The following is a 14,919-nucleotide window of genomic DNA, read 5'->3' as shown; positions in this document are numbered from 1 at the left end:
ATTGTCTTTGTTTTCCTTTTTATATATTTTGCTTTCTATTCATGCAAAATTCACACCACTCACAATCTGGAGCGTGGAACTTTAAAAAGGAAAGAATATATATACTTTTTTTAGTCTTTTTTTTTCTTAAACAAAATGAGCCCTTATTGCAGTTGTATGTCCTTTTCTTCTTGAACAAGTCATACTTGTATGTAATGAAGTAATTTTCAGAGGGGAATTATATGACCAAAAGAAATTTACATACAAGTAATCAACAGACTGGTTATCTTGGCAATGCAGAATGAAGAATATTTAGATCCTTTTCTTACTTAAGAGAATATTTCTGCATTTCCCCTGAAAATTCATTTAAAAACACTGAAAATAATGTTTATTAATTACAAATATTTGGGAAAAATGTATTTTCTTTTAATATATGAAATTAGTAAAAGCCTTCGTTTGAATAGGACAGTGAATTTTCACAAAATATTGACCCAAAAAAAAGTTAAACCTGGTCATAATTTTGGCATATGGCACCGTCTGGCGGTCAACATTTTTCAATGCCCTTATTTTAATATCTAAAACTTCATAATTGTTTAAAAATGCCAAGGTGTCAATCAGTTAGGGGTTAAAAGTAATTATAGACAATTTTAATAACAATGATAAATTTCTGTCAGAAAACGTTCTTGAAAGAATACTTAAATAATAATCTACAAATATTTTTTCCAAACAATCCCACTGTGGTGAGTTGATTTTTTTTTATTGTGGCCAGAAACGGCTGTCGGATCCTAATAGACAAGTGATTGAATTTTTTCACCTTCTCTAAGTGTGTAAACTCACTTTTATTTGTTAAAGCTGAAAGCAGAGTTGATGTATGAATCATTGTTTTTACATGATGTCACTAAACGCACCGCGTTGCTGATTGGTCGTAAGGTAGTGCGCCTTTCTACGTCATTTACAAACGACATTTTCGGAAGACTCCGCCAGCGAGTTTCCAGATGCTCCCCGAAACACTTTTTTTCTGTCGTGACGGGAAGACGGCGAGACACGATGCTGCTGGCTGCGCTGACCCAATTTAATTGTAAGGTAGGACGCCTTTCCACGTCATTTTTGGAAGAATTTCCTCCAGCGAGTCTCCATGTGCAAACACACCAAAACCAACCACCCACCCACTCACACATCCATCCACAAATCACGCTTTATAATGATTATAGAATAGATAAAGCGTGATTTATGGATGGGTGGATGTTTTATGTTAACATTCTCCTCACAACAACATTAACCTTCTCTAAGTGTGTAAACTCCAGTTTAGAAAGTTTCCAAGGGATTATCAGAGTATGCCCGACCAGAAATATGTTAACTTACTGCCCTCTTGTGGTAGTTTTAAGCATTACACTCTGCAGATTCGAAAAACCTATACCTTCAGTGCTTCCGCTGAGTTATTTCCAGAAATAGGTTAACTTGCTGCTCTCTTGTGGTAGTTTTAAGCATTACACTCTGCAGATTCGTAAAATCCATACCTTCTTCAGTGCTTCCGCTGAGTTATTTCCGCTTGAAGTTAGTTGCATGAACTACGCAACAGCACCGCTATTTTGTGAGTTTTTATTTTGTCATATTTTCACTTTGGTTTACAATGTTTTAACAAAAATAACACCCAAACATTGTTTAAATCGGTAAAATATGTCATCCTTTTTGGTTCTTGTACATTTGAAATCAGTTTGGCATCAACTGATAGCACACAAATCTCACAAGCATTGGACCCCCAAAGTCAATTAATTTTTTCATTTTTTTCCTAAATGTATCTATATAGTCATTTAAAAATTGCTAATTGACCAAAATTAGTCACTTGCTCTATTCTATCTCGCCTTTTAACCACTGTCTAAAAGTCAACACCAGTGCAAATAAACACAATTAAATACCACAAATTCATCTTTTAATCTGCACCACCAATTTCTCGAGCATAAAATAAAACCAGTGACCTTGTAAGAACACCATCCACCCCCAAGAAATATTTTTTATTAAAACAATTTTACAGCAAAGATATTGTTGGGGTAAAATCAGTGTATTTTCAACCAAAACAGACATTTTTGTCAATTAAGTCACATTTTCCAAGGTTTTATCCCCCTATGGGAAAACGTCGGTAGTTTTGTGGGCAAACAAAAAGTGAGATTCTTGAGAATTATCTCGCGTCGTTGCAGATGATGCGCGAGTTGTTGTCATTAGGACGACGAATCTGTAATACGACTGGACATGATGCCCGTGTTGAGTTTCAGAAAGAAAGCCTTCAGCTTGCACAATCGACATTTGCTGTTCTTTTTCTTCTTCTTGCCCGCATAGACTTTCTTCTTGTACACCGTCTCTTGGTCCCGGTCCATCCAGGGCACCCAGGCGCCGCCGTGCCGGTCGGGGTGGGCGCGTGGGTCGTCAGGCGGGAAGTAGACTGGCACGGCGGTGCGGTTATAATGCGCCAGGCGGGTGAGGAGCTGGCGCACCACGTCGGGGCGTGTCCGGGAGAGGTCGTGCCGTTCGTATGGGTCGGCGCTGATGTTGAACAACCACACGCTTTTGGCCGCCTCCGCGTTCGGTCCGTGCTGCAGCGACGGGAACGCTCGTTCCAGATTCCACCATCGGCCCGACAACGTTGGCAAGACCTGGGTCACAGAAATCGCTGATTACCGTATTTTCACGACTCTAAGGCGCACATAAAAGTCTTAATTTTTCTCCAAAATAGACAGGGCGCCTTATAATCCAGTGCGCTTTATATATGGACCAATACTAAAATTGTTATCACGATAAAATAAAATAAATCAGTCGATAGGGTACACCATCCTCTACAGCAGTGGTTCCCAAACTATCTTACCTGACGCCCCCCTTCTTGCTTCCAGTAGACCCGCACGCCCCCCTCCCACTTCCTCAAGTGAACTTATTTTATTTTATTGCATTTATTTCTTAGCATAGTTCTTTTGTCAATACACCCAATGGATTGTGGCCTGTATACATCAACATAAACACAGTTTTACGAAGCATGGAAGACAGTGTTGGAATAGTTACGCTAGCTACTCGCTAGCTACTATTTGCGAAGGGATTGTGGCCTGGCGATCGACATCAACACAGCTTTACGAAGCATGGAAGACAGCGTTGGAATAGTTACGCTAGCTACTAGCTAGCTACTATTTGCGAATGGATTGTGGCCTGGCCATTGACATCAACAGCTTTACGAAGCATGCAAGTCAGTGTTGGAATAGTTACGCTAGCTACTAGCTAGCGTAACTATTTGCGAATGGATTATGGCCTGGAGATCGACATCAACACAGCTTTACGAAGCATGGAAGACAGCGTTGGAATAGTTACGCTAGCTACTCGCTAGCTACTATTTGCGAATGGATTGTGGCCGCCTGGACGAACGTATAAAACTCAGCGTTTTCGATGACTCATTTGGACAATTATTCAATTCGGACACAGAAAATGAGGACTTTGATGGATTTGTGGGTGATGATGACGTGAGTACATTGTAAAATGGGTAAATAAAGTACAACCGAACTCAGTTTTGCTTCCGTTGCCTTTAAAAAAACGTGTTTTTAGCGTGTGTCCGTATGTTTAAGCTGGTGTATGTTTTGCCATGCCTGGCTGCGTCTTTAAAAACGGTGCGTCCTTTATGTGTGTAAAATACAGAAATAGCACTCGTTACTGACACTGCGGCTAAAAATACGATGCGCCGTATAGTTGTGAAAATACGGTAGTTGGTGAGGGAATAAAAAATTGAAAGGATGAAAATAGGCTATTTTTTATGTCCACACCACCAAAAATGTTTTTCAAAAGAGAAAATGTAAGCTCCACCCCTCCAATTTGGAATATTTGCTTTAAAACCGATTTTTTTCCCTAAAAATATAATTATACATTGGAGGCCGAGTGGTTAGCATATCGGCCTCACAGTTCTGAGATCGAGGGTTCAATCCCAGGTTCGGGCCTTCCTGTTTGGAGTTTGCATTTTCTCCCTGGGCTTGCGTGGGGTTTCTCCGGGTACTCAGTTTTCCTCCCAAATCACAAAAATATGCAGGGTAGGTAGTTTGAACACTCTAAATGAGGGGTGTCAAACTCGGGTTGGTTTGCGGGCCGCATTGACGTCAACGCCATTTCATCTGGGCCAGACCATTTTAGATGTAATATTTAGATTAGATTTTTTTTAATAAATGGATTAAAAACCCTGAATATTCAGTTTTTTATAGATCTAAAACAATGTTTATTTTAGATTTTTTTATATATTTTTGGATTTTACAAAAATATTTTTGAACTAAAAACACAGAAAAAATGAATTAAAAATTATAATTACTGATTTAAAAGGGGGAAATCAGGAAATTTAATATACATCTATACTTTTCATTTTAATTTGATCCTAAAACAGAAAGTCGGCACTCATGATTTACTTTTCCGGGCCACACAAAATGATGCGGTGGGCCAGATTTGGCCCCCAGGCCGCCACTTTGACACGTGCCCTAGACTGACAAACGACCACACGCACTCCCAATCATACCGCCACCAGCGGGAATTGAGCCCGCGCCCATAACTACGTGCGGTAAACATCACTCAAGTAAAGGTTACCTGCGGGGGGACCCACTCTCCATGTCCGGGGTCCCCGGTGAGCAGTTTCCAGTCCCCGACTCTGATGGCCGCCTGGATGGACGTGTCCCACACGGCTGTCTCGCCCGCCGGGGAGGGAGAATCGGCTGCGTTGGCGACTGACGGAGACCGTTTAGACTTGTGTTGCGAGTGAACCTTTGCGGGGGTCCAGGACAAGTTGTCCTCGGGGACTGCCGTCCTTCTGGCTTTGGGCCGTTTCAGATGGGCTTTGAGATAAGAGTTCAACTTCTTTGAGCTTGTGAAAGCTGACTTTTGCTCAGGTCGTGCCTTCAGTTGCTTCTTTTTTCTCCCTTTTTTCTTTGGTTTCTTGAAGAGCGAGTTGCCTGTCAAAACAAAACTGACATGTTGACCAGACTTCACTTGGGGGGGAAAAAAATTGAATTGGACCGGAGGTCCTACTTTCCGGCACTTGCCGGGCACGTGCGGGCTCGGGGGCTTTGTGCAGGGGGTCGATGTTGTGAAGGATTTCGTGACGAGGCGATTCCTGGCCTTCGCTGATGGCGCCCCAAACGTCAAAGCCATCCAGACTTTGGCTCTGCACCACAAAAACAAAGATACATTTTTTTTTAAAAATTCCACTCAGCAAAACCACTTGAGGCAAAAATAATGATCTTTTTTTAAGAAAGCCAAATCACATTTTCTCAAGGAAGATATTTTTTAAATTCTATGTTTTAATCTTGTTTATTTTTTGGGTAATTTACTAAAGAAAAAAATCATTTTCTAAGAACAGTCATACTTTTTATTATTTTTTAAAATGTTTTTGGCCATTTACAAAATGATTTTTGGAGAAAAAAGGTTCATTTCCTGACAAAGACTTATCTTTTCTGAAAAAAAGTAATTTTTCATATATAAATCTGTGAAATAAAAAGGTTCTTTTTAGTGTTACACCAATGCCGATACAAGTATAGAAATAAAATATAATATAGAATAAAATATTCAGCTAAATGTGTTCATTTAGCAATCATATTTTAGATAAATAGGCCTGTAGTTTAAATTGTGGCTAAATGTATGTGTTTATTGTTAATACTCACCAGGATTTTATAAACACATTAATATGAGCATGTAGAAAGAGATTAGCTTTGTTAGAAAGAAGGAAAATGGGAAACAATAGGCTAGCAATTTGTGTAATTAGTAAATTGCACATTGTTAGTTAATTGTCAATGTACTAAATTGATAGCAAATTGAAATAAAAAAATAACCTTTGAGAGAATTTTAAGTATGAGGTTTTAAAGTAGTTTAATCCTTAATTGTCCCCATAAAAAATAGTGATACCTCTACATACAAAATTGGTTCCAGAGGTTTTTTGTAACTTGAATTTTTCGTAAGCAGCATTCATTCCACAATCATTGATACTACCCACTAAAAATTGTAAAAGCAAACCAATTTCATATCCAGTAGTTATGCACATATACACATGTATGCAGAAACACAGCAAAAATATAAGAAAACCATTTATTAAGCCACAACACGAACCAAACTAAAACAAATCAAGCAGTAACGGGAGGCACACAAAAAAGATACGCGTGCAATGCTAGTTCTGAATGTGATGTTCTCTTTTTTTTAAGCGTGGCGTCGGTGCACTACCTGGCTTACGTTTCCTCCGGCCAGCGCCAGCAAGGTCGGGAACCAGTCGGTGATGTGAATGAGCGCTTTAGACACGCGCCTCCGGCGTCGCAGCAACGGGCTGTGGACGAAGGCCACGCCGCGCACCCCCCCTTCCCAGTATGTGCCCTGCCGTTGACAACAATCATTCACTGAAGACAAAATCAAATTCTCGGCAGAACCATAAATACAGCAAAAAGAACAGTTTTCTAGGTTCACAAAGCAATCTAGAGCTTTCTGACCTTAGAACACGTGTCAAAGTGGCGGCCCGGGGGCCAAATCTGGCCCACCGCATCATTTTGTGTGGCCCGGAAAGTAAATCATGAGTGCCGACTTTCTGTTTTAGGATCAAATTAAAATGAAGAGTATAGAAGTATATTAAATTTCCTGATTATCCCCCTTTTAAATCAATAATTGCAATTTTTTAATCCATTTTTTCTGTGTTTTTAGTTCAAAAATCATTTTGTAAAATCTAAAAATATATTTTAAAAAAAAAGCTAAAATAAACATTGTTTTAGATCTATAACTGTAGATCTTCTGTATACTTTCTCATATATATTTGGCAGATCTAAACTATGTTGTGGTGAATACGCAAAGTATCGAGTTATTACTGTACTTATTTCCAAATTAAATTATTGGAGTAGAGTACGGTAGAGTACGGTAGAGTACAGTAGAGTACAGTACAGTACAGTAGTACTAAGTGGTCTTTTGTGTTGGCTGGAGGGAGTCGGCATTACCTTTCGTCCTCTGAGTGGCCAGTTGCTCCCCCCGGTAAAGGGTTGCGCTCCATTGTCGGTGGAGTAGACGATGACGCTGTTGCGGTAAAAGCCGGCCTTGCGCAGGGCATACGTGACGTTGCGCACCGCCTCGTCCACCGTCGACACCATGGCGGCGAACCTCCTGCGTGCCACGTCGCCCATGTCGCGATACGGGTAGATGTATGACTTAGGCGGCTGCAACGGCGTGTGCACCGCCTACGCAAAATGACGGATATCAATCTGCTCAAAGCTGCATTTTCCATTTCAAATCTTGAATTTAGTTCAAGGAGAACACATGTTTACTTCTGGGAAGAATGGGGTTATTATTGTTCAGTCATTTTTGTTTGATAGGAAGCCTATGATGTCTCTGCAATTTATGTCAAAGTTTTGATGGTGAAAAAAAGAGAAAAACAGACCATTTATGTGAGAATAATGAGACGTTTTTCTATTTATGGATAAAGCTAGTCATAGAATTTTTAAAAATTGTATTTACAGCTTTATTTTGGACACTTTTACGAGCATTTAAAAATGTTTGAGTTGTAATATTATCAGCTCAAGTACTAAAATCGGCCAAATTTTGCGGGAGGGGATTCAAAATTAAAGTCATTTGCTAAGGTAATATATTTTGATTACGTGCAGATAAAGGTGATTTGTTTATTTAATAAATAGTGTTTTAAAAAAAGTTGAATGTTAAAAGTAAGGTAGGTTTTTTTTCCCAAAAATATTCTTTGAATATTTGTTTATTGAAGATAGTTGTGATTTAAATATTATGTTTATAGACTAAAAAACAGTGTATTTTTTTTAACAAACGTGACTGAAAAATCATTTCTGAAAAAGTTTTCAAATAATTTTTTTGACATTGAAATTTGAGGGGAAAAGTAGTTCATTCAAAAGACAAGTTTTATTTTATTATTATTTTTTGTGTGTTTATTTTCATTATTATTTTTTGTGTATTTATTTTCATTATTATTTTTTGGGTATTTATTTTCGTTATTACTTTTTGGGTATTTATTTTCGTTATTACTTTTTGGGTATTTATTTTCATTATTATTTTTGGTGTATTTATTTTCATTATTATTTTTGGTGTATTTATTTTCATTATTATTTTTGGTGTATTTATTTTCATTATTACTTTTTGTGTATTTATTTTCATTATTACTTTTTGTGTATTTATTTTCATTATTATTTTATTGTGTTTATTACTATTATTATTGTTATTATTTATATTATGTAACATATTTATTATTTTATTTATTCATTAATTTATTGATTATTTCTTTTTTGTTGGCAGGGGGATTTTTCACTTTAAATTGCTTATGATTGGCTGGCCACCGATTCAGGATGTCCCCAGGCTTGGGATAGACTCCAGCACCCCCCGCAACCCTTGGGAGGCTAAGCGGTACGTGAAATGAATCAATGAATAAAATTTTGGACGCATAGTTGAGGGGAAAAAAAAGATTTTTGGTGAAGAACTTTGAAATTAAAAAAAAAATATATATATATATATATAAAAAAGCTTCAATTTCTGAAGCTTTTTCAAAGTCATATTACATATGACGTTTTTTTTGTATTGCTCATGTTTTTGTTGTTACCTGCAAGGAGAGAAGCAGGAAGATTGGTCGCTGGGAGGGATCGTGATTCTGGATGATTTTGCGCGCTTGCTGCGTGAATAGAGTGGTGGAGTATTTTCCCTGGTGCCCCCAGGCCACACTCTCATTGGCGTGGAGGTCGTAGCCGCACACGCCAGGACCGTCGCACGAGCCGTAACTGTACGCACAAGTGAGACACAAACATCTCACATTACATCACTGCTGCGACCACTCCAGAAAATACAATATTTTTGGCCTTAAAAAAAACTGCTGTGCAAATTCGGGTGGCAAAATGATGAAAAATAAGTTGCAAAAAATTGGCTATATTATCTTATCTGAATTGACCAGATTCGCCTTTTTCTAACTTATATTGTACAGTCATAACATTTGGAAGAAGAACTAGATACAGTCTTCCCTCGAATATCGCGACTTCACTTATTGCGAATTCAGTTCTTTGCGATTTCTTTCTGCTATTAATTTTTTTTTATAAGTTCATAAAATGTGAAATTCCACGCTGAAACTCGTAATTGGAAGCCACTCTTGCTATTAGGACTCAGCAATAAAAAAAAAAAAAATAGCTATAATAGGGGTGACGGTACTTAGCGATTTTTCGATTATCGCGGCCATGTCTGATCTACATTAACCGCGATATTTGAGGGATTACTGTAATACTTTTTGAGCAATTGCTCAAGAAATGGCCCCAAATTTATTGAGAAGTTAAAAAGCGGACACCTGTAGTAGTCGACACTCCCCGTCAACGATCCGAAGAAGGAGTCAAATCCTTTTCTGGTGGGCAGGCACGCCTTCCTGGAAACAAAATACAATTGGCAGTCTAACGCCGTCCACAGCGGCCAATGGTAGGGAAGTGCGCGTTACCCACGTGTAAAATCCGAGATGCCACTTGCCCACCATGTGCGTGGCGTAGCCAGCTTGTCGCAGCCTTTGTGGAAGTGTGTCCATGTGTGGCGGAAGGCAACTGGGCTGGCTGGGCCGGATGATGGAGTGCTGCAACCCCGTGTGGATCTGGTACCTGAAACAGACCACGCCAAATGGGTGCGACGGTGTCGGTGGCCCGCGAGCCAAGTGCCGGTACCTGCCGGTGAGGAGCTGGCTCCGCGATGGCGTGCAGATGGGCTGTACGTAGTAGTTCTCCAGCTTGACGCCCTCTGCCGCCAACTTGTCCAATGTAGGCGTCTTGATACTCGGGTTGTGGTAGCCGATGTCGTTGAAGCCCTAGAATAGAAAAATATGCCATTTTTATTGATTTCAAGTGGAAAAGGTATAGTCAACTTTGGTCTACAGGAGCAATCCTTTTTGAACCGTTTCATTTTGTCATGTCTTTGTGTTGTTCACAGTTTTTTTTCTCTTTTCCAGCACCTGGGTTGGCTGAGTGGGTGGGCCTCAGTTGCACACCTGTTGTGCTTTAATCCCTCAAATATCGCGGTTAGTGTAGACCAGACATGGTCTAACCGAAAAATCGCAAAGTAGGGTCACCCCTATTATAATATATGTATATACAGTGGTACCTCGGGATACGAGCTAGATGCTAAAGTCATGCCCCTACCAGGTACGCCGTATATAGTGTGGGCATGTGCTTTATTGCAAAACAATTTTGGTTTGGTTTCTAAGGCCCCCCGAAAATGAATAATACAAATAGACACGCTTATGAAGCTCAGTTCAAACTTCAAGCCATCAATTATGCAGGGGAACATGGGAATAGAGCAACCGCGAGGGAATTTTAGATCAACGAATCCATGGTTAGCAAATGGAGGAAGCAGGAGAACGAGCTTAGCCAAGTCAAGAAGAAGGAGCTGAGTTGATTTGCGACTCCCTGGGTGCCCATCTCACAGTAGCGGTGAAAAACCAAGTCACAAAAATGTGTGTATTAGTGTGGTGCGTCTTGTGTGTGTGTCAAATACAGAAATAGTACTTGTTACTGAGACTGCACCTTTAAATGCGGTGCGCCATATAGTCGTGAAAATACGGTAGGTCAAAATGAATTAGGCGTCAATGGCAGCCGATGAGTTACCAAGGATGGCATTTTGGAGTGTTTTTTTCAAGTGGCGCTATCGAGTGGGCTTTCTACAAATCGGCCCACCTGATCATCGATGAGGATAAAGATGATGTGGGGTTGCTTCCTTCGGCCCTTAGTCGCCGCCGCTTTATCGTCCTTGAAATCGCCGTCGGAGACATCGTTGCCGACGTCCCCGTTGTGTCGGTCGGGTCGGACGAAACAAAGCGTCAGGAAAAGCGTTGTGGCGGCCGCTGCCCGCATCTTACCACGCTAGCAAAGATATTTTTTTGGTTAGTAAACATTTGACTTTTGTACGAAAGCAGAGAATGTTGGAAAAGTGAAACATTGCATTTGCACAAATAGGAGTACAATTTTAAAGGGGAAAAAAAGGTTGTTTTTATTCAGAAAAAAATGTTTTGTAAAAAAATAAACAGCCAAAAGAAAAAAATACTTGTGAAATTTCTGGCTTTTCTATAGTAGAACAAAAACATATTTCAGCGTTACGTTAAGAACGAAGCAGTTAGTTTAGCCGCACTACAGCGCACTACATATTACATGAAAATACGTAATACAACAATTTTAATCTCGTAATACTACGGCTGTAATCTTGTGAATTATGTAATGTTATGTAACATTACAAGTTATTGCTCGTAATTTTACATATGTAGTTATTTAAAGACTTTTTCTTGTTAGTTGCGCAGTATTAGAACTTCAATCTCCAAATGTTACAAAGTCTTCCTCGTAATGTCATGACTTTAATCACAAAATATTTTTCCCTAAAATTACAATGCATGACTTTATTCTCATAATATTACGACTTTTATTCTTGTAGTATTACAACATATGACTTTATTCTATAAGATTACGACTTTTATTCTTGTTGTATTACAACATATGACTTTATTCTCAACATATTATAACTTCAATCCCGTAATATCAGGATTAAAAGATCTGTTAGAAAATTGAACATTACTGTTTGCCAAAGTAAAAGCAGATGTTTGCAAACAAAAGATCACCATTTTCTCTTCATTTAGCAATACTGCAATCAGAGAATCACTATTAGAAGAATGAAATCGCAATGATTTGGGCAATTTGAAGTAAACTAGTCTCTAAATGCTTTCTTAATCATTACCACATTTGTCAATTTCTTTAACTTTCCCTCAGATATGGATTCATAAATCACATTCTTCCTCCCATGCCACTTCCTTGAGGCCAAGCATTTCAATGGGTAATGGTTGATATTCATGTTTTCATAGGAATCTTTTAACCTGTTCAATATGTCAATGAAGCATGTTGAAATGTTCAAATCCGTGTACGAAGAACGCCCGTTTAATGAGTCTTTTTTTCCCATCTGGCTTCGGAAAAAAGATGATCTCATGAGATTTGGATGTCTTAGTTGGAATTGTGAGCCAGTGCCGCTGATGTTCTTAGGAGCAGCAAACGAGAAGTAATATAATACTCCTCGTATTAGATAATAAAAATAACAGGGAATGCAACAGCTCAGCTTACCCACGTATTGATTGTGGGTAATGAAGTTTCATTCTGAGAAAGAGTGCCATTGCCTATCGGCGTTGTGTGCACGAGTATACTTCATTACCCAGAAAGCCCTCTTTTTGCCCGTGCATGCGCGTTGTGCGTTTCCTGGTCGGAACTCGTCTGAATTAATCGTTCAGTGCTCGTAGATATTGTTATACACGAAAGATATGCAAAAAAGGCTTGGTCGCATCACGAAATTTTGATCGCATGACGGGCGAATTATTCGATCGAAATTTCCGTCGTAAGACAAGAATATTGTGTGACGAGCGGTCGTATGACGAGGTACCACTGTACTACATTTTAGACTTTTACGTGTGCCCTATGTATGTGTGTGTGTGTGTGTGTGTGTGTGAGAAAATGTGCTGCATTGCATTGGTACGGTTTTTAAATCGCTTAATAAGGGGAATTACAATCATTAATAAGGCGCTGCTGAAATAGTTCCCCCCACGGCCGTTATAATAAGAGATGTGATACCCGTGTTTGACCGCCAGATGGCGCAAAGAGCCCATTCTACCATGGCTGAAAGCCGTCCACTTTGTAGTACGTTTTAGACTTTTAGGTTTGCCCTATGCGTGTGTGTGTCTGTGAAAATATGTGCCGCGTTGGATTTATACCGTTTTTAATCGCTTAAATTGGGGAATTGCAATCATTAATAAGGGGAGCATTTAGCCGAGGTGAACAGGTAGGTAAGAGAGAATCTTGAAACATGGATAGTGGTTGTTGTGAGACAGCCAATTGAATTGAATTAATTGCTTTTATTATCATTAAATGAGAGTTATGAAATCCTCCAAAAAGTAAGAATCAATGAGTAGAATCAATGCATATTTTCAAAATAAAATAACGGATAAGGAAATGCATTTACTTTTTGGAGGATTTCATAACTTGGGTCGTTTTTGTATCTCAAGTCACTCATTTGCATATAAAAAAAAATTGTAACCTGAAAATTTCGTACCTAGGGGCATTCGTAAGTAGAGGCATGACTGTATAATGCATTGACTGCCATTGACGTCAACACAAGTCCAATCCACTTGAACTGAATGATCACTGCCAAACCTCCCACTGCAAGTGAAATGGACGTCTACTGCCGTCAATGGCATTAAAACATGATTTTTTTCTCCCAGTTTTAGTGGATTAGACACCTATCGCAGTCAGTGGTATTCAATGAGTTAAAGAAAAAGAAAGAAAAGAAAAAATAGAAAAATCACACACACCATTGGTCTGGTATGTGTGGGATCTTGGCAGCTGTCAATCAATTAATAAAGAATGTCAGTTATTGTATGAACATTACCTCGATGTGGGTTCACTCCGATTTAATTCATTCTTGGTCTTGTTGTTCGTCTCGGACGCCGCCGCATGTCTCCAAGTTTCCAAAAGGGCTTTCTTCACACTCCCACTAGAAGAAAAAAAATCTCCTAAAGGGGAAAAATACACACTCGTCAAGTGTCCACGTAGTCGTTGCACAAAACTTCCGCTTTGAGCCCAAAAAATAAGAGTTCCTCGGGGTAATTTAAATTGAAAATCTCAACGTAATTATTGCTAAAGCATGAATTATCGTGGAATTTAAAAAAAATACAATTTTTAGTTGCTCTCAGTGATAGCTAGGACGGTTAGCATTTAGCTACAAGTTAGCACATGTATTAGTCACCGGTGGCATATTAAATCTAATGCACAACGCATTGACTGTATTTGCTATTAAATATTTATATTATTTTTTTGTTGCACGATCCTTGCGCTCGCGCTAACAAACCAAGAGCGAACATTTTGATTTTATTTTGAAAAGTAAACCAGACCACATCCGCCGCAGATCTCAATGTTTTTTTTCTTAGGGCGGAAATTTGAGTCGAAAATGACGCTCCAAACCTTTTGACGCCTTTCAGGTCTCACATTCTCCTTTATTGTCTGATTCATAACCTTTTCCAGACATTAGATTATAATAGATAGATAGAGATAAATAATGCATCATTCTTTCGTGCAATGATAAAGAGTTCCATTCTAATTAAAACCAAATTTGCTTTCAAAAACAACTCGAGTTCTGCAGCACTCATTTCAAAAAGCAAACATGATTTTTGTTAGACATATTCCAAGAATAATTCATCTTTCATAGTGTCAATGAACACAAATATTGCAGAAGAAACTATATAAATATGTCAAAAAAAGTTTAAAGGATTGTTGCGTTACATTAAAGTTGCCTTGTGAACTTAAAGTTCCATGTTTATTAAGCTTTTAAGTTGTCACTAGAGTGGATCGCTATTCAAAACATGATACTTAAATCTTATATAGGCCAAGTGACTATTTTTGGTGAATTTAAAAACAACACAACCTTAAATATACTAAAAATTAACCACTTGGTCGCTGGGCTCCCTCCATGAAATTCAATAAACATTAATTGCACAATTCATTTAAAAACAATCCCGGAATTTATTCAATATTTGCTTTATATAAGATACCCAATTTTAGGTTAGAGTTAAATTGAAGAAATGACTTTTATCCAATTTATTTAGAGAATGTTTATTGTACATGCACAAATATAATATGTGAAAGACTAGTTCCTGTCAATATTCAAATGATTTTTTTAAAACTATTATTTTTCACTAATTCAATGCTAAGTAATTATCTCATTATGCAGCAATTAAAAAAATGTAAAGAACCAAGTAACTGTGACTTTTTTTGTTTAATGGTGGATCTTTTTGTAAATACATTTACATGAATGTATTCATTCATTCATTTTCCGTATTGTTTATCCTCACAAATAATTAAATAATAAACTAAAAAAATCGCAATAAGACAGGCTCGCAAGCTTGCTTTA

At 38.3% G+C, this 14,919-nt stretch overlaps 1 protein-coding gene across 2 annotated transcripts; it reads right to left on the bottom strand.

Moving 5' to 3' along the window:
- Positions 1-1,956: 1,956 nt before the first annotated feature.
- On the bottom strand, positions 1,957-13,579 carry LOC144086281 (arylsulfatase I-like). Of its 2 annotated transcripts, XM_077616176.1 has the most exons (11): positions 13,402-13,579; positions 10,662-10,847; positions 9,657-9,796; positions 9,444-9,593; positions 9,296-9,370; positions 8,567-8,741; positions 6,954-7,190; positions 6,199-6,345; positions 5,014-5,149; positions 4,576-4,937; positions 1,957-2,627 (listed from the first exon to the last, which is right to left on the bottom strand). In XM_077616176.1, the coding sequence occupies exons 2-11, from the start codon at positions 10,836-10,838 to the stop codon at positions 2,196-2,198; spliced, it is 2,031 nt and encodes a 676-aa protein (XP_077472302.1). In that variant the 5' UTR covers positions 10,839-10,847; positions 13,402-13,579; the 3' UTR covers positions 1,957-2,195. The 2 variants fall into 2 exon arrangements, with proteins under 2 accessions (XP_077472302.1, XP_077472301.1); XM_077616175.1 differs by having other exon boundaries at positions 9,444-9,796.
- Positions 13,580-14,919: the final 1,340 nt, after the last annotated feature.

This window comes from Stigmatopora argus, chromosome 12, assembly GCF_051989625.1.
Source record: "Stigmatopora argus isolate UIUO_Sarg chromosome 12, RoL_Sarg_1.0, whole genome shotgun sequence".
Classification (NCBI taxonomy): Eukaryota; Metazoa; Chordata; class Actinopteri; order Syngnathiformes; family Syngnathidae; genus Stigmatopora; species Stigmatopora argus.
This window is presented reverse-complemented; position numbering and strand designations above follow the sequence as displayed.

What these genes read in the sequence shown, in the direction of transcription:
- LOC144086281 (XM_077616175.1), bottom strand. Translation starts at nt 10,838, where the DNA reads ATGCGGGCAGCGGCCGCCACAACGCTTTTCCTGACGCTTTGTTTCGTC. An exon ending in TGGCATCTCGGATTTTACAC is followed by an intron (nt 9,371 to 9,443) that starts GTGGGTAACGCG and finishes TTTTGTTTCCAG; the next exon opens with GAAGGCGTGCCTGCCCACCA. An exon ending in GAGAGTGGGTCCCCCCGCAG is followed by an intron (nt 2,628 to 4,575) that starts GTAACCTTTACT and finishes TCTGTGACCCAG; the next exon opens with GTCTTGCCAACGTTGTCGGG.